We start from the raw sequence: 18,651 nt of genomic DNA on the forward strand, positions 1-18,651 counted from the left end.
TTTTTTGGCCTTGAATTTATGAGCAGACTTCCTTTATTAACTTGCTCCCAATTATTTCAGAATTGTTTCTACTGCACCTTATTAAATTTGCAGAGTACAAAAATTTCTGCTCAGGAATGTGTTGCAAGCATAAAGTAGGTTTTAATGCCTATTTGCAGAGGTAGCAAAACTTTCAATCCCTTTAACGTGAGGAAGGAGGAACCTGTATGCTGCAGAGCAAAAGATATTAATGAATTCATTTTCCATGGTCTCTGTATTATTTTGGACTGTTTTTAAAAGGTATATATTAATTTGTAGATTTCCAAGTTTTTAGAGATTTGTTCAGTACCTATCCAGGAAAAAGTCCTTTATCTGTGCCCTGTACTCTGTTCTCTATTTTGGAATAATAAGGACCTTACCCCTATTTTTAACAGAATTGCTTTACCCTCCCAAAAAATGTTTAAAAAAAAAAATCAGAGTTTTATGTTCTTGCACATTTTCAGCATCCCATGCTCTGAATTTTCAATGTGGTCAGTGATGGGTTCTCTCTTGGTAACTACCTAGAAGAGTGTGAACAGTAAAGTCTTGAAACATCTGTTCTCATAATTTCTGCCTGCCATTTTATTCTCTCTCTCTCTTTGGTTGACTAGTTTTTGATGCTGCTTCCTGTTCTTACAGGATTGGACCCAGGACGAAGCTGTCCTGGAGGAGCTGACTCAAAAGGTTGCTCAGGAGCACCGAACTCACAGGTGAGCTTGACATGATAAAGTTTGTACTGTTTTTTAAAATTTTTTGTCATTGTTCTAGTACTTCCCTGCCTCCCCCTGCATTCCTGGCAGTGTTTAACTAGCTTATCTTCGTGTTACTATTATGTTTTGTGTCACTGGATTTTTAATTAGTCTATCACAAAAGATTATCTGCCTCTTGTAAACACAAACTGGCTGAGGAGCTTAATCCTAAATAAACGAGCATTTACACCCTTAGGTTTAATGAGCATGTGTAACACTACTTGTGCTATGCAGTAGACTCCTTTCTCTTTTTGATTTCATTTAATTCCTGATGGCAAAAGACACTGTGACTTGATTGGTGGCGATCCAAGGGCCTCTTTCAAGAGGAGTGGGATACAAATGCTCTCAGTGTAATGGAAATGCAAATAACAGGAATTGGGTTTTAAGTCTCATGGAGAAGACACAGTATAGTGTTACTAGTTAATGAGCTAGGAGTGTGTGCATTAGTGCCTCAGTAAAAAAACCTTCTTTGTGAGCAGGCTTCTTTCATGTTGTCCGGTGCTTCAGTGGTGGAAGTGTTCAAACCTCTAGAGTGCTGTTATGGGAAAAATGGCAGTGCCCACATGTCATATGCAATAGGAATATTATGTGAAGGATGCTGCATTCCCCATTACATGAGAGAAAGTGGTTGTGAAAGGACAAATATCAGTCTCTGAGTCTAAGGCCATTCTCAGTTTTGAGTTTCAATGCAAGCCTGGGCCTTTGATGCAGCCAAAGGAATAGCTTCCAAGCCGGCCATGAACAGGCCTGGTTCTGTTCTCTCCCTGCCATGGGCTGCTTGTGTGATCTTGGTTAACTCACAGACTTGAAAGGAAAGATTTCCCACCTGCTGTGCTCTATAGTGCTATTTCTGCAGCACAAAGGGCAAATACTTCCCCTCACTTCAGCAGGTAGATCGTATTCCACCTCCCATCTCCCAGATATTTATCTGGTTCTTATATTTCTGTTTGTAAGCTGTGGTAAGGAGGAGCAAAGAAGAGAAAAATTGTTAGTGGCCTTCTTTTGGAGCAACCTGCAATCTATTCTGACCTACTTTTGAGAATTGAAATCTGTTTGAATTCCTGAGCTGTGACAGGAGCGTGTGTAGACACGTGTGTAAAAGTTTTCAGCTGGTTTGTTCTCTTTTATGAAAGAGAATCTGTTCAGCTTTTGGGTTTAGTGCCTGTATTTTTGAACAGCCAACTTGAAAACTTTTAAGTTTTTTTAAGAAACTCCAGTGGCCCTGTATAATATTCAGGCAGATTAGCACCCCTATGGTTCAAGTTGTCCATCCAAAACTGTCCACAACCTGATGGTTTCATAAAGCCTAGAGAAGATTTGATGTGTGCTGAAGAAGCTGAGTAATGTGATCAGTTCAGTTTGTTCTTCCTGTAATTTGAACTGATCTTTGTACCTTACCTTAGTGACATTTAGTAAAATTTGCCCCCTTGCTGATTATGATCCTAATGTTGAAAGTTAGTTTTATGTTGTGCATTTCTAGGCAGCGTCTCCAAAGTGTCTTCTCAAGTGGTTTGTGAAACTCCCATTTTTTTTGCTAGTATTTGTGTGTGTAATATTGAACTATTTGCTGCCTTTTGTTAATCTAATTGCAGTGGCATTACAGCAGCAGAGGCTGAGCTAATGTACATCAATGAAGTGGAACGTCTGGATGGATTTGGGCAGGAAATTTTCCCTGTGAAGGTATGTTAGTGTATATTATAAAGGAACCTCTGAATCAAATGATGCAGAACTCTGCAGCAGACTTTGGACTGCGTGCAAGTTGTGTTTGTCCAAAAGAGACAGGACTTGTTTAACTGCTCCAGAGGGTGAAATGACTGCTAGTAGCTTGAATGGACATTGCAGCATGAGGGTTTCATAGGCCTGTAGTGCTACTTCTCTTCCATGAAAATCTTCCTCACAGAAGAGGTTGCTCTGTGCTAGGGCCTGCTCTCTTGGGAATCAGAGATGCTCCTTGCTTTTCTTTCATGTGCTGTCTATGGGAGAGTGACCAGGGCAAGTGAATCTCAGCTCTGGTCATCTTCAACAGGATAGGAAAAGGAGACCTTTTCATGTCTAAGTTGCTACTTACCAAGCACTAACTTCACTTTTCCTTATTTTCTTATATGTGCACACAGGTCCTCCCCACATTTTTAATAAGGGGGAATTTCAGGGCTTATTTTGCATTTGCAGTCACTTTCCCTTCAGTGGAAGTCCCATTCTGCCATGGATTGTCTGGATGTGTGGCCTTATGGAGCACATGCTGCCATGATAAAGTTGTGCTGAGAAACCGAAAACTGCTGTTCCCAATGGATGACCCATTTCCCTTTACTAACCTACCCAGCCACCCTGAGTAGGGATTATGAGTGGTTTTACTGCTAGTTAAAGATAACTTGGAATTTAAAAACAAGCACAGCCACACATCAAACAAAACAAGCTTCCTGCTGAAGTCAAAATTGATCCTTTGGTGCCAATCTCAGAATTGGCCTGGAGGGGAGGAGCTGAATGGCAAAAAACTTTCAACCCACCAAACAAAATTCTGGAATGTTTATTGCCAATGAAGGAAATGAAAGCTTTCCTCAAATTAATTTGGAATAATGCTGAATACTACCGCAAAAGATTTCTGTGTTGGAAGTGTCCTTAGATACTACTGCATGTGTCAGTAAGGTCAGTATGAACAGTGGACTGGGTGCTCTGCAAAATGGCAGGAACGTGTCAGCCTTGCATCAAAGAGCAGCATGCTGGCCTTGGAGACAACCAGAACTGCATTCAAAGGGAAAAAGGAAAGATTTCTCTTTTTGTCCTGGTAGAAAGTGTTATTAGAAGTATGTGTCTTTCTTTCCATACAGATATTTGTATGTATACATGCACACATGTAGATATATGTATTTGTATGTATAAAAATACATACATTTTCCCCCACACATTCCCAATCTTTTTGCTTTGTAAAACTCCCCCTGGCACAAGGCAGAAGAGTGTGTTGTCCTCTCATCAGACTAAACTGCTGATTCTCTGCTGGCTTGTGGATGAATTGCCATCCATGGTTTGTTTGCAAAAGACCTGGCACTCAGTACTTAAACAGGTGCAGATACTCCATCGTTGCCTTCTGAGGATCAAGCACGGCAAGGCCAGGAGAACAGCTCTGATCTGGTCTATTAAAATGCAGGGGCACCTGATAGTTTCTTGTGCAGGCATAGTGCATTAACTGCCGTTCTTTCTAACCACACTCATGGTGTTAGCGTGACTTCTATTTGCCACTTTAAAGTGTGAATCAATTACTATATATGCAGCTGAGGGGGAACTGTTCTTGCTTGTTGATAAATGTAGAAAAACCTCTTTGTCAACAGTATTAAGCTTTTGTAGCCAAAAAAAAGGAAAGGGTTTCTCTTAAGAAAACTGATTTCAAAATGGATCAGTAGCATGTGGTTTTCAAACAGGAGCCTACAAGGAGACATGGGTAGGTGCAAAAACAGTAGAACTTCTTAGAGTCCACTGTTTTTGCATTGTTTTTATGTGGTATGTGCAGTTGAATATTTAACCCAACAATTGAAAATCAATGGAGGATGTATCTGCATAGAGATGGAAGTACTTTTTGAGGTGACATGCTGTGAACTTCTACACAGAGTACTTAAAGGAGGAAGTGTGAAGGGTAGAGCTTTTGAGAGGGATTCCATCTCCAGGTGTGGTGTTCTGAAATCTCTACATGTTTTAACAGATGTCTGGAGAAATACCATGACTGTGAAAGAGAACTATTGCTTTTGGTATTCTTATGGGCTCTAGATAGCTGTAATCACAAAGAGAGGGGATGTGTGGGGTCTTACACAATGAATGCCAGTTTGTGGTCTGCGTGGTGTTTGAGAGAGGAGAACTTTGAGCTCGTTTAGCCTTCTTCTATTCTCACTAATCAGCACAATGAATCCCCTTAAATGCTAACTGCTCTGAAGTAATGAAAATCGGAGTCCAGTCAAGCAGTATAATATAGGTTAGTCCTGCATCCACACTGAAGGGCTTCTCTTTGGTACTTCAGCCTGCATTCCTATACACATATTGGCCAGTTTCTTTATTAATTTAAATTTATTATCCTTTCTCTGCAGGATAACCATGGCAATGACATACACCTTGGTATTTTCTTCATGGGCATCTTCATAAAAAACAGAATTGGAAGGACGACTGTGATTTATAGGTAAAAATGATGGTGTTTTGTATTTAAAGTGAGTTTCTTTCCAGAGCTCTATGTGTGGGACTTTTTCCTCACTTACATGTGTGACTGTAATAGTGCCAATCCTCTTAACTAAGGAGTAGTAACCTTGCTGTTCTCAGGATTGGTCTCTTGGCCCAAAGAGATTAGATAAAGAATAATTTCTGATGTCTGTGAATGGGTTGGATGGCAAGAAAGTTGTAGTAGCCTGTCATATATCTTGTTCTAGTTTACAGGGCTTTGATCTCTTTTCTTTTCTTGTCTTTATGTCTTCTTCTTTGATGCTGCTGAGTACAAATCTGGTAAACCTCATGGTTGGCAGCCTGAGAGCTCAACACTTCTGAAAATCTGGTTGCCGTATTTAGGTGCCCCACTAAAAAAAAGTTGAACTTTCTCATTCCATGATTTTGAAAATCATGGCTGTGTCACTCTATTGTTTCTTCCACTGTTTATTTTGGTTAATAATAATGACTTATCCATTAACTTTCTTTTGTGGGTTTTTTCTGCATGAAAATGTTGCTAGAAATCTCCATGATTCCAGGGAGGACAGTTTCACTCTTCTTTTCTACTCTTCTAGTGGGTATTTTTATTACTGTTGCTGTTTACTTGAAGTGGATTTTTACTAGTCCCTGTGATTAGAGCAGGAATTTTGTGCAGCCCAAAAGTTGTGTTTTTCAAGGTGCATTGGTTGGTTTTCAGTCAGTAGCTAAGGCTTATATCAGACTGAAGCTGGAATTTTTGGGGGGGGCATTGCCTTAAAAGGGCTTTCATTAGTCAGCTTAAAAAATGTTAGTGCTCCCTTTTCCACATAGCTGATGTTTTGCATGTGTAATTTTGAGAAGAAACGAGATAATCCTTTAATTGGGCCCAGTGACAACAAGAAGAAGTTTCTTTACATGTAGAAATGAGAGTTGATGCTGGGATTCTTACTATTTGGAAATATGCACTGCACGCATCCTGCCATGACATGAAGAGGAATGCATGCTGCAAACAGAACAAACAAGTCCTTTCCATCCCCTTGGATTGCATGCAATGTACGCAAATGTCTGTCAGCTATTTGTAAGAAGATTATAACTCAGATCTTGGGCAACCTGACAATTACTTGGGGGAAAAAAAAAAATTGCAAACATAAAGCCAGAGTATTAACATGGTATGCACAGCCTACATAACCCTGTTGTCAAGTTAACCTTCTTTAGGAAGAGTTGGCACTGAATGAAAGGTGGAAACAGCATTTGGGGAGGAATGGCACTTAAAATAATTCTGTTGCATATGGCTAGAATCAATCAGTTCCAAAATGCCACAGTTCAGTAAAATGTTTATCATTGATGTGTTTTCAGTGTGTCCTCTATTGTGAGTCATCAACTTTGCGTTTTTAAAGAACGCTTTTAACTCTCCTGCTTTGGGTAAAGAAATGAATATCCTTTCCCTTTTAATCAGAACATGACTTCCTGACCATAGTTCTTCACCAAAAAGCTACTGAAATGCTTTCCCATAAAATGAGACTGATGTTGACTAAGGGATTCTTACTGTGTTTGTGAAATGTTCGAATGTATGTGTTGGCAAACTCTAATGCATTTTTTTCACTCTGCAGGTGGAATGACATTGGGAATATCGCTCATAACAAGTCTTCAATTGTTCTAGAGTTGATCAACAAAGAAGAGAATGTACTCTTTCACACAGTAAGAAAAAGATCTGATCAGTGTCATCAAGAAAGCTACTTATGTAAAAATAAACCTTTAAAATTCCACTTTTCTCAAAGAGGCTCACTTGCATAACACCACCCCCCTCACAGTTCATGCTGTACTTTATGCAGAAAGTGAAATTAACTTCATTTAGGTACTGATTTCTGTATTTTCTTCCAAGCATCCTGAATTATGCTATGCTGGGAAGTCTGCAAAAAACTGAAGTGCTTTTTGATGGCATAAATACAGCAGCATAAGTAGAAATAGGGCATGAGCTACCGTGTGTGCATATACTGGAACTTAGAAGGCTGTGGTGCTGTTGTGTGCTGTTTAAAATCACTCCACATCTCTCTGAACCAAGACCAGTATAGAAACTGGACCAGCAAGCTTGAGCCATTTTTTTTGTTGCTGTCCCCCTCTACTGTGCCTTAGCAGTGAAATGACAGTGTGTAAATGCACACCACTGGGTTTCAGTAATCCTATGCCTTGAATGCTCTTGAGACCACTAGATGTGTTCTTGGGAGCCAGATTCAGTACATGATGGACCTTACCAAGCATTCCTGCAGCTGGATTTTTAAAAAAACTTCTTTGTCACTTCTTGGTAAGAATAACAAATTAAATAATTTATTTTCTTTTTTTTTTTTTCTCATTTTTAAAGGATGATCTTGAAAATGCCAAATATATTTCACGTCTGTTTGCATCAAGACACAAGTTTTACAAACAGAACAAAATCTGCACAGAGTGAGTACTCTTGCTTCACAGTTGTTTTCTGGCACCTTGCTTTGGAATTGCTCTGAGTTTTGGCATGTCTGGTTTCATTTAAATTTGGGGGTTTTTTTGGTTTTTTTTCCTAGTCACGTTTGTCAGTTATTCTTTTCCCCTTTCCCTTTTTTTTCTGTTTTGTTTTAACCAACAGCAAGAACAGACAGTTGAGAATGAAATTTCATTCTGAGCCTTGTAAGCTTTGGTGGTCTGCAAGCAGCCAAATCCTACAGAGAGTCTTGAATCAAAGGCCTTGGTGTCTGCTGTTGATAGCCCAGAGTGTCAGTACAAACTGAAGTGAAGGGTGACATTATCATGTCAAAGTGTGAGCTGTCATAGCAAATGCACTGCCCATCCAGCAGCTAAGGGCACTGTAAAGTGCAGGTTGTCATCTTCTAGTTTGGGCAGCATAATTTGTCTGCCTCTTACGTGTGCTGAACAAGGGAGGACACCTGGGTGTGTTAATCTGCATAGCTGTACTGCCACAATGCAGCAGAGATTGTAAATCTAAACCTGAAGTCTCCTTTAGGGTCTGGTTTGAGCACTTTCTTAGAAACTGGCCTTGAGCTAGTCCTCTCACACAGGTGGATTCCTTCTAACTGAAGGAGGAATTCATTCGACTTTAGCTTTAATTCAAAAGTCTGTTGGTTAGCTGAGATACTTCATTTACACTAGCACACATTTTCAGATTGAGATAAATTTGGCTTTCAAAAGGTTAGAGTTTTGAGAAATTTTCATGGTGTGCTGGGTGTGTATAGCAGAGAACATTAAATTCTTGCAAAACTTACCATGAAGAAGTCTCATCTCTATCAACAACTCTAGTTAGAGCTGGACATCCCATCTGTTCAGCTAGGTAATGCCATCTGTTGGAAAATAAAGCCAAAATGATGAGGGGAAGATTGGAAGGTCTTTCACGTGTGCACACGTTGTATTAACATATGGTGAGTTAGAGCATAGGAGAGTCCAGTGAGGTGAAATGCTTTGAGTGATCTCTTCACTTACACAAAAGAGGTGTTGATTAGATTTTACATGGCACTTAGAGTTCTTGGGAGGTGAGCAGAGAAAAGACATTTCTTAGCACCATATAATGGATTTCAAATGTCCAATGCTAAATTCAGTTGTAATGGTTCCAGAGGGATTGAATTCAAAGGGAGCTCCTCGCTGTTTCCCCTGTGACAGTCAAGAAAGAAAACAAAATACCATAGTGTCTCACCTTGGGATATTTCCCCCTTTGAAGCTGTGTGATGGGGTCAACAGAGAGGACTTTCTGTTACCAATCATAATCCAGACTGCAGAAGCAATAGCTTTTGATCATGTTTCTTCCTAAACACTGAACCATAAGTATGTAGGTCCCATGAATGGGGTGTATAAAGCAGTTTCATAGGCAACTTGCAAATATTTGGGCTAATAAAGGTAGGGAATGTCATGAAGTCAAAGAGTGAAATAACAAGTTTAAATATATTTTTGTCATTAGAACTGCTCCCCTTACCACAGTCTCATGTGGTATAATCTTGTGTGCTAGAGCCACAGATACTGATGACAGCATATGCCAGTGCGTATTTTCTAGCCAAATAATTTTCTTGCCCTCTGTGTTAAAATGATAGTTGTTTGTTTTCCTGCGTGCCTTTCCTCTAATCGCACATAACATCATTCACCAGATCAGAAACTGTAAGAGGACAAATTCCACCTTTCCTCTCTTCACGTAAGCACTATATTTCTACCTCCTTCAACTTGTTTCTTTCCCTTCCTCGTATTTTTTTTTCCTCCTACATTCCTTATTCCTTCCACCGCACCTGGCTGCTCTAACATGGTATGTGGCTCTCCTAGTATTGTCTAACCAGTTGGTTTTTTCCTTTTCTTCCTGATCTGTGTGCATTGCTTTGGAGTGATTGCTGTCAATTTCATAAAATTGTCCTTCTTTTAATGTTCACATTACGTCACCTGAGACTGTACCTGTGTGCCATGTTCAGTTTTTTTACTTATGAGACTTAATTCATTTTAAACCAGAATTTTTCTTTCTTGTGTTTCCAAGTAAGCCAAATAGGATAATGAACAAAAGGCATGTATAGTTTGGAATGGGAATACTTATTTAAAGGATTTAAAGGAGAACCTGAGTTAATTTCATTTATTCATATATCCGAAGATCTCAGTAATGAGTAATACAAACAGATTCTTCATGTCTTCTTTTTCCCATTCATTCTTGACTCAGAATTGAGATATCGTAGTTTCTGTCATTTCTCTTTTTCCTCCACAGACAATCAAATTCTCCTCCCCCTATCCGACGACGGCCAACCTGGAGTAGGTCATCTTTGGTACGTGCCACAGTGAGGTCTTTAAGAATATCTATACCATTTCTAATGGGATGAGGCGTTGTGTAAGATGAACCACTTTCTAAATTTCAAATAAGCCCATTAACTCATTTCTTGAAGGCAATATCATTGGAATGAGTTTCAAGGGTGTTACTGCCCGGATTGATTAGTTTAACTGGATAATATCGCCACTGAGTAGTAAAAATTACAGTCTTCAAGGCATTATATTTTTATTTGCCGTGGAGAAACTGGGCATCTTTTCTGCTGGATTGAGGTTATTTCAATATGTAGAGAAAATAATCCTCTAGAAAGAATTTGAAGTGTCTTGTGCTGTATGCATCAAAACCTAGTCATTACATAATGTTATGTTTCACATTTCTTCAATCCTCATGTTTTTGTTTAAAGACTGCTTACAATTTACCAGTTTCTTGGGTTAGGATCCTATTTTATGTGTGAAGTTACTGTTAATTTAAGTTAAACTGTTAGAATCAGTCAGGATTGTGATTCAGAGTTCTTCCTAAATTGTATTTATTTCCATTTAACTAATCTCCAGAAACACTATAAATCTGACAAAACTGGGTAATTTTTTCCTGAAATATTTCCAAAAAAAACCCCAACAATGTGTGAGGTCTTTTTTCCTCCCTTCAGTTCTAAAGAAACTCTTTTTGGATTAAATTTTAACATCTAGCATGTCAGTATTTTTTAATCTTATTTAACAGATTCTTAATTTCTGTAACAGTAGCACTGCTGGTTCCTTAGACAGAGGGCAATATTATCTCTATGCAGGTTGCCAGTTTTCATGTGTGATATAGGTTAATACCTACTTTGTAGACCTTTCCAGAATGAAAAGTCCATAACCCGATTGCTGCATGGCAGAATGCTGATGTGGGCAAGTGTTTTCTTGACATTTCCCCACAGCATCATTACAGCTTGTGAAAGTGTTCCAAAATTAAGCTTAAGCAGGTAGTGATATTAGGACAGCTTTGTCTCTGCAGATTCTGACAGAGATTATTTTCCTGTGTATGTGTTTACAGTCCATTAGATCTAAAAGTTGCACTCTGTGTTTCCCAGCCACTGGCAGGAAAGCTGCTTTAGCTGCCTCCAGATTTCTTTGTCTTTCCATTCGTAGCTTGTTTCTGAGGTGTCAGGATGCGGTACGCAGGCTGTGTATCACATTTTCTGAGAGGCATATTTACAGTATTTTTGGTATCTATGAGTTTGATCCCTGGAAATGACTATGAAAAACTGAAGGTGAAGAAATGAACTGCACTTTGCATTTTGATGCTAGGGCCTCTGTTATATCACGAGGGGAAAAAGTCTTTTCTATATTATATATGAAAAATGGAGATCTGCTCTTTCAAAAGAAAAAAACAAATCCTGCTGCCACTTTGTTTTGAACATAAGCATGCAACGAGTTTTAAAACCCCAAAGTCTCAGGCAGATCAAGAGGAAGAATGCAGGGTCATCAATTGAAAAGTGCACTGGGCTGCTGGCTGCTCACGGTGAACTTTCAGCTGCCTTTTTCATAATTGTTCTGTGAACTTGTTGGAACAGTTCTCTTTGGAAGGAAAAAAAAAGCAGCCCTCCTGACTGTTGTCTGCACTGCACATACCTCCATACACCTATCTATTCATTTGTCTTGTTTAGTAATAAATCAGTTGGCAGGAATGGGAAGTGAAGTGGAATCTTTGGGGTGAGGCTCTGCCACTTCACTAGGGATCATGTTCTTTACTTTCAGATCAAGACCCTTTATATGGTTTTGGCATGGTTTCTGCTGTCTCTTTCTCCTGTCAGACCACCCAGCAATGTTGGTTTTCCAGAAAAGCCCCCTCAGTGTAGGAGATCTTAATATAATGGTATGTTTAATTACCTGACTTCTAAAAAAATCCAAGCGCTTGTTAATTTGGATACTGTTGTTCTGCAGACCTCAGGGTTCTCTTTTGTCAAAAGAGGCAGATGGGCCTTAAAAAGAAAAATTCCAAATTTCTTGCAGATACCTTTCATGACATCTATCACAAAGGAAACTGTCTGCTCCAGATGTATACACATTCCTAGTAGAAGTCAATTCTCTTTCCTTGCACTTTTCCTCTGCCCTCCATTTGTTAGGTTTTCCAGCATCTTGGTTAGTTCCAGCCTCAGCTCCTCCTAAGGTTGTCAACAGCAGTCTCCTTGGCCCAGGTTGTTCAGTGAGCTAGGGTTTTACACCTTTGGAAGTAATTCTTGTAGCAGAAATACTTGTTGTTGTTTTCCAGCTCTGGCTTAACACAGCTATTTTGTATGCAAGAATTCATACTGAGTATCTTTGATTCTCATTCCTTCTCACCACTTACATAGAAAATGTAAATCTTGCTTCTTTCCCACCCCCTCTTCACTAGCAAACTTGCATGGTGCTCATTTGGTGCGTATGCACACAAAGGCAGATTATGTGGGGTTTTTTGCCTTGGGCATCCACAGTATTCCTTAATAGTTTGAACTACTTGAATCAGCCTGGAGGAAAAGTCCTTATTCTGCTGTTAAGGAAGACACATTCATGAGACAGGAGTGTCTTCCTTGTCCTTCTGCTTACTTCATGTATTGAAATATGTTTTCATAAACTTTGCTCAGTGACACCAGACAGGACATTGCAGTGCAGGTGGCAAAGTAGAATTGCAAAACAGGTCAGTTTACCAAGGGACAAAGCTGGGGAATATGGCATCAGCTCTGATTTATTCTTCCTGAAATGATCCTGCTGATTTCATGCTGAATTGCCCCCTCTGAGACTTGCGTTAAAAAATTTGTTTCAGTGCAGATTATTGGAGTAAACTCGAATTTATTATCTAAGGAATTCAATGTTCATGTAATTTACAGAGTTATTTTAAGCCTATTGCTTGTGTAACAGTGTCCTAAGTCCTTGAATTTGTTCCATCTCTGCTTTTGTCCCGATTAGGTGTCTGTTTTGTTTGGATTTAATTCTTCAAGGGCAAGGGCTTTTAATGAAAATGTGAAGAATTTTAAAAGAGCTGAAATTGTGGATGTTGTTTTCTGAAGTGGTTGAGCTTAAAGGAGTCTTAACTGGTCAGCTTTGGGCTCTGTAACAAAATTTAGCAAGCAATTTACAAAAAGTTATTCTCTGTTCCGTAAGGAACTGCCAAGACGTGTCTTTGGCTGGGTAAGAAAGAGCAGTATTCAGTGGAAAGGGCATAGAACCATTTTCCTGTTTCAGTTGCAAAAATTGTAGCAAATGAAGTTCTAATACTTTTCTTTTTTCCCCTTGTTCTTTTATTTCAGCCAAGACAACATCCTTTTATACTGCCTCCTATGCATGTCCAATGTGGAGAACACTACACTGAAACACATAATTCACAAGGTACTTAGAGCATATATTTTGCCTTTAATGTACTTCGATTTTATGTGTATTCAAAGCAGCTCCTAAGCTTTGTGTCTAGATTTATAATGCCGTCATGGTCAAATGGGAGCTGCTGCTGCAGGAGAACTAGCAGTTTTATAGTTAATGTTGCAGTAAGTCTTCTGTTTCAAGTCCAATTTCAGTTTTCAAATTTCCTTAAAATATCTGTGTATGATTATATGGACCTTAAACTTGGTATTCCAGTTCAGTGAGCTGAAAAAATAATTTCTAAAGGGAGTATGATGGCTGTACTCAAAGGCAGTGCCAGCTGGGGCCAGGGAGAGAAACCAAGTGAGGAAAAAGGAGACAGCAAAAAGCTTTTATTGTAGGAGAAATCATAATGTTCCGTCCATGAAACTGTGTCTGTAGACAATCTTTTCTGCTGATTTTTCACCACCATCTGCCTGTGTTGTTAGCCTTATGGACACAAGGAGGGTTAACTATTTTTACGCCCATGTTTGACAAATAAATTCTTTAAGAGGTTGTGCCAGGTTACTTTGATCAAGTCTGGGAATGGAGCCCAGCTCCTAAACACCTTCAGTCTCACACCCTTAACCACCCCACCTTTTGGAATACACATAGCCAGGTCTGTTAGGCTGTTCTTTGCAGTTCATGAGAGGTACAGCTGAAGTGCTCTCACGAGCAGAGGAACTCTCAGTCACACCTGTTAGTGTTTTCAGGTTGTGGGATCTGACTATTTTTAAGGTAGAATTTGATAGGTTTTGAAAGGAGCCATTCAGTAGAGTTCCTTGCATACAGTAGATGTGACTTAGTGGCTACTACTGGTTTATTGTGAAGGTGAGGCTGTGAAGGATATTCTCAATTTTAGAAGAATTGTCAAGTTCCCTTAGGTTTACAACAGACTTTTCTATATTTTCAAAGAACTAGCTGATTTCTGAGTTTGGGGAACTGTTACTTTTTTCTTACAAGATTTTCAGCAGAGAGAGTCTTGCATTAAAGTTGTGACCCAGGGATATGATCTTTACTGTCTTGATTTCAGCAAAGATATGCTTTGCTGAAGTATTTAACATTCTATAGTGCATCTGTAGGGTGGTTTGTTATTTGGGTTTTTTTTTCTTTTTTTTTTCCCTGAGCTTTGATCACCCAGCTGTGTCATACTTCAGATCCTCAAAACTGTTGATTGGTCTAAAGTAGGATTTCCAATTTCACAGTCCTCTGCTACTATGAATCTCAGACAGCTGTGTATCAACAGAAGAGACAAGAGAATTTTTCAGGTTAACTGTATGCTCGCAGCGCTGGAGTTTTAAGGTGTCAGCAGCAGTCAACCCTTCCATGACGCTGAGGGAGGAGATGCCCCTTTATTCTTCCCTGCCACCTCAGGCAAAAACACTTCCTCTCTTTCCTCTTTCATGTTTCCCACAAGGATCTGAACTACTACCATATTTTGCTAAGTGCTGGGAGTGTTTATGTTAGTAGCTTTGCTTTAGTTCTATTTCAGTGGCTCAAGGATGCTCCCAAGACCGAATGTTCCCTGCACTTGTGCACTAAGCTGTCTCTGTACTCACTGCTGCAGACTGCATTTGAAGTTTTGTTAACAATGGATGAGTCCTTGTGGGTTAAAATTGTCAACATTTCTCTCTCTGCTCTACACAGATAGCATTTTCCATGGAAATGAAGAAACTTTCTACTGTAGGTCTCAGACCAGTTTGGATAGGTGTCCAATGGACTTCAGCTACTTGAATGGTAATGGACCCAATGGGAGTGTATGCAGTGCCCACAGCATGAACTCTCTCAATCGCTCACAGAACTTCATCCAGGCATCTCCAATGTCCTCAAATCTGAGCATCCCGGGAAGCGACATCATGAGAGCAGACTACATCCCCAGCCACAGACATAGTGCAATCATCGTCCCATCTTACAGGCCAACTCCAGATTATGAAACTGTCATGAGGCAAATGAAGAGAGGGGTGATCCAGATGGATAGCCAAAGTCAGTCTTTGAGGAATCTCAATATTGGAAACACACATGCTTATAACCAGCCGGAAGACCTAGTTTACAGCCAGCCTGAGATTCGAGAGAGGCACCCTTACACGATCACCTACGGGCCCCAGGGGGGTGGCTATAACAAACCTGTGGCCCCATCTGACCAAATGAACCCTAACAATGCTGCTCAGAATAAGACAGCAGCCAGTGCCATATCCCACACGGTCAGCACCCCAGAACTTGCCAACATGCAGCTGCAGAGCAGCCAGAGCTACAACACTGCCCACATGTTAAAGAACTATCTCTTCAGACCCCCGCCTCCATACCCACGCCCGCGTCCGGCCACCAGCACGCCCGACCTGGCCAGCCACCGGCACAAGTACGTCAGTGGCAGCAGCCCTGACTTGGTCACTCGTAAGGTCCAGCTCTCGGTGAAAACCTTCCAGGAGGACAGCTCGCCGGTGGTGCGGCAGTCACTGCAGGAGGTCAGCGAGCCCCTCATGGCCGTGAAGCATCACGCGGCGGTGAACAAGCGCCACAGCCTGGAGGTCATCAGCAATATGGTGCGTGGGATAGAAGCCATGGCCTTAAAAACTTTGAACGCCCCTCTGCCACGCAGGAACACTTTGCGGGAGCAGGTGCAGCCGGAAGAGTCGGTTCAAATGGGGCACGAGGTTCAGCAAGTTCCTCATTACCACCACAAAAAGACATTTTCTGATGCCACAATGCTGATACACAGCAGTGAAAGCGAAGAGGAGGAAGAAACCCAAGAATCTGTGTCTCGGATAACAGCCCTCCATGAGAACATGGAGTACAGTGCTCAGCTGCAAGCTGCCTTGGCTAGAATACCAAATAAACCTCCTCCAGAGTATCCTGGGCCTCGTAAAAGTGTCAGCAACGGAGCACTGAGGCAGGACCACGTTAGCATTTCTGTGGCTGTAGCCAGGGCTAAGGCCATGAGGCCAGGGCCTTCCAAAGCCATCAGTGTCTCTCGAACTGATCAAGTGGCAATAAATGGGTCTTCCCTGGGGCCCTCTATCTCAGAGCCTGACCTCACCAGCGTGAAGGAGCGGGTCAAGAAAGAACCGGTCAAGGAAAGGCCCGTGTCGGAAATGTTTTCTATCGAGGACAGCATTATAGAAAGAGAGATCATGATGAGGGTAAGTGCCTTCCTCTGTTGCGGTGGCTTCTTGGAAATTAGTAATCACACAGGTCAACTTCCGTATCAGAAAACTGTTGGGTCAGTAAGCTCTGGGGAACATGTGGGTGGGAAGCTGTGGATTTGCTTAAAGTTGGGAAATGTGATATTAAGTGCCACATACAATTTGGTTTTGTGGGCCTTCAAGGGGGCTGATCCATGCACTGCTTGGGCTTGTCTGTTTCCTCAGCTGTGGCTCTTTGGCTGCTGGCCAGACCTGTGTCTGACCCAGTTGAGGATGCCACCACCCTGGCAGCAGTGCTGGCTGGAGGTAGGTGGCAGGGCATGCAGCCAGGGACGAGGAGGCTGATGTCAAAGCCCCCCTTGATGCCTGCTTCCCTTCAGGATTTGAGGGCAGGGCGAGTCTGGAATGTGTTTGCTGAGATGGGTGGGAGGTTGTGTTTTTGGCACTGATGTTTTATTCCTCCTTTGCAAGGATGTCACGTGAAGTATCACATAATAATGGCAACTCAGGATTTTTTGCAATCAATCTTTAATTCCGTTTCCTGCCTCTTTATGTAACATAGTTGTCTGAATAAAACTCTGGTAGCTCTAGAGTATGGATTGTTGGTTTTGCCAGTAACTGAGGAACCGGATATCTAAATAGAGAAGCAGCAGATGTAGAGGCTGTGTGGTTGAGCATCTGGATTGTTTATTTTTTTAAAAATGCACTCAAGTATGAGAAATAGGGTTCTGTTAAACTTGCAATGAATTTAAAATAAGAAGTATTTAAAGGCAATGACAGAAATATGAGGGGTGCTTATCACTTAGTGACCTACATATGTAGCTGCTCTAGTGCTGTGAGCAGTACAGATGCAGTCACAGAAACCAAAGTGTATGCTGTAGTTCTTGTTTTCAGCACTGAGGTCTGAAACAAAAACAATTCCTGAAACAAATTAATAAAGCACCTAAATGGTCCAAAGCAGAAAAGAGTTTGTACTGTACAAGATCAATAACTTGCTAGATTTAAATACTACTGTATATTCAAGAAATTTTCTAAACATTATTCTTGTCCATTGGGCATCCTTGTGCTGATGTAATTGTTAGCAATAAAGCCTGAGCTACTAAATTGCAACATGGAGACTGAATTTAGTCCTTGCCAACTCCTAAACTTTAAATTTAAATTAAAACTTTAATGTAAAATAGATACTTGACTATAAAACATAATTTTTCATTAATGAATAGACATAGCAATAAGCATGCATATGCTCTTTTGATCTTCTGAGGAAAGAAAAATTAGTGAAAAGCAGGAGCCTACAGGATTTTAGGATGGAAATGAAGGTGGGAAGAGATCTTAGATGTTTGAATATTCTTCCTCTGCAATAGCCATTCAGATCACTTTGGTCAAAAGGTCCCTTTTTCTGTTGTTGTTTTGAAAGTAAAGGGGTAGCCTTAGCATTAAGCTTTTAAGGTGGTTTCAGCCTAGATCAGGAATCTTGACATGTGGGGGACCTTCCTTTTGTCACAGAAATCAGGTGTTACATTAATGGTAATTTGGTGACCGTGACCTGTTAAGCACAGACTTTCTTCTCTTTCACCTTTGAAGTAATAAAAATAACATTCCCAAACAAAGGAAAAATACTTGCATTTCCTGCTTTCTGGAAGTATAAAAAGAAGCCAGAGTGGTTTGGATGTTTGTTTTTTTGCTTAGTGCTCTGGCGAACCCAGTGGTGAGGAAAAAGCTCACAAGCTTTTGAAAAATCAAGCCATTTACGTATGTCTGAGGGCATTCAGGTTCAGTAGTGTGTTTCTAGGAGCTGAGCTTGGCCCATCTGGTGACCACAGCTTCCATATGTGTGCTGAGAACCAGGCACCCCTTCTGCTTATCCCTCCTTCCAAATCCAGCAGAAAGAGCTGTTAAGGAAATGGAATAAAATATTCCTAATTTGGGTACTTCTGGAGATGCTCTGTCTTTTTTGATGCTTCAGCTCCCAGTGGCATAAGGAGGGGGCAGCAGGATGAATTTAAAATTCATGCTCTGGTTCTCCATACCATATTATGATTCATGAATATGATAAATAATATCCCTCCCTGGCTGCTGTTGCATTCAGTTTCTGGGACATGCAAGCTCAGTTTTTAGTGCAAAATATATCATGGGTGCTGTTTGAATCACCATAAAAGCTGAGTGCATCAGAAGACTCCTCATTTTAAGTATTACCATCACAGAAGAGAAACAATGGCCTGTGTTTTAGTGCTTGTTATAGATTGAAATTACTGCTTTTTAAAAGATGCCCCAGGTATCTTGGCTTTGGTAGTGCTACTTTAACGTAACAGGGTGATGCTTTCTGGGTCCTGCATTCAGAATAATGTCTGCAGGAAAATGCTTGAGACTGTATTAGTGGCGTGTAAACTGTGTTACGTGCTGGGATTGCTTCTTTGAAATTAAAATTCTGTGCTCATGTAGGAGCAGGCCTTTGAGGAATAACAGGA

The 18,651-nt window shown here is 40.6% G+C and overlaps 1 protein-coding gene across 2 annotated transcripts in view; it reads left to right on the forward strand.

Annotated features, from left to right (window-relative positions):
- Window positions 1–18,651, forward strand: part of PTPN14 (protein tyrosine phosphatase non-receptor type 14) — a 111,930-nt gene that overhangs the window by 74,956 nt on the left and 18,323 nt on the right. For both annotated transcript variants that reach the window (XM_042051749.1, XM_042051750.1), the window contains exons 6-13: window positions 658–728; window positions 2,360–2,447; window positions 4,838–4,926; window positions 6,533–6,620; window positions 7,282–7,364; window positions 9,640–9,697; window positions 12,962–13,040; window positions 14,694–16,183. In XM_042051749.1, the coding sequence (XP_041907683.1) occupies window positions 658–728; window positions 2,360–2,447; window positions 4,838–4,926; window positions 6,533–6,620; window positions 7,282–7,364; window positions 9,640–9,697; window positions 12,962–13,040; window positions 14,694–16,183 (2,046 nt within the window). The remainder of the gene's footprint in view (window positions 1–657; window positions 729–2,359; window positions 2,448–4,837; window positions 4,927–6,532; window positions 6,621–7,281; window positions 7,365–9,639; window positions 9,698–12,961; window positions 13,041–14,693; window positions 16,184–18,651) is intronic.

Source organism: Corvus kubaryi, unplaced genomic scaffold, assembly GCF_017639235.1.
Source record: "Corvus kubaryi isolate FWS band 111438036 unplaced genomic scaffold, C.kubaryi_AGA036_p1.0 76, whole genome shotgun sequence".
Taxonomy (NCBI): domain Eukaryota; kingdom Metazoa; phylum Chordata; class Aves; order Passeriformes; family Corvidae; genus Corvus; species Corvus kubaryi.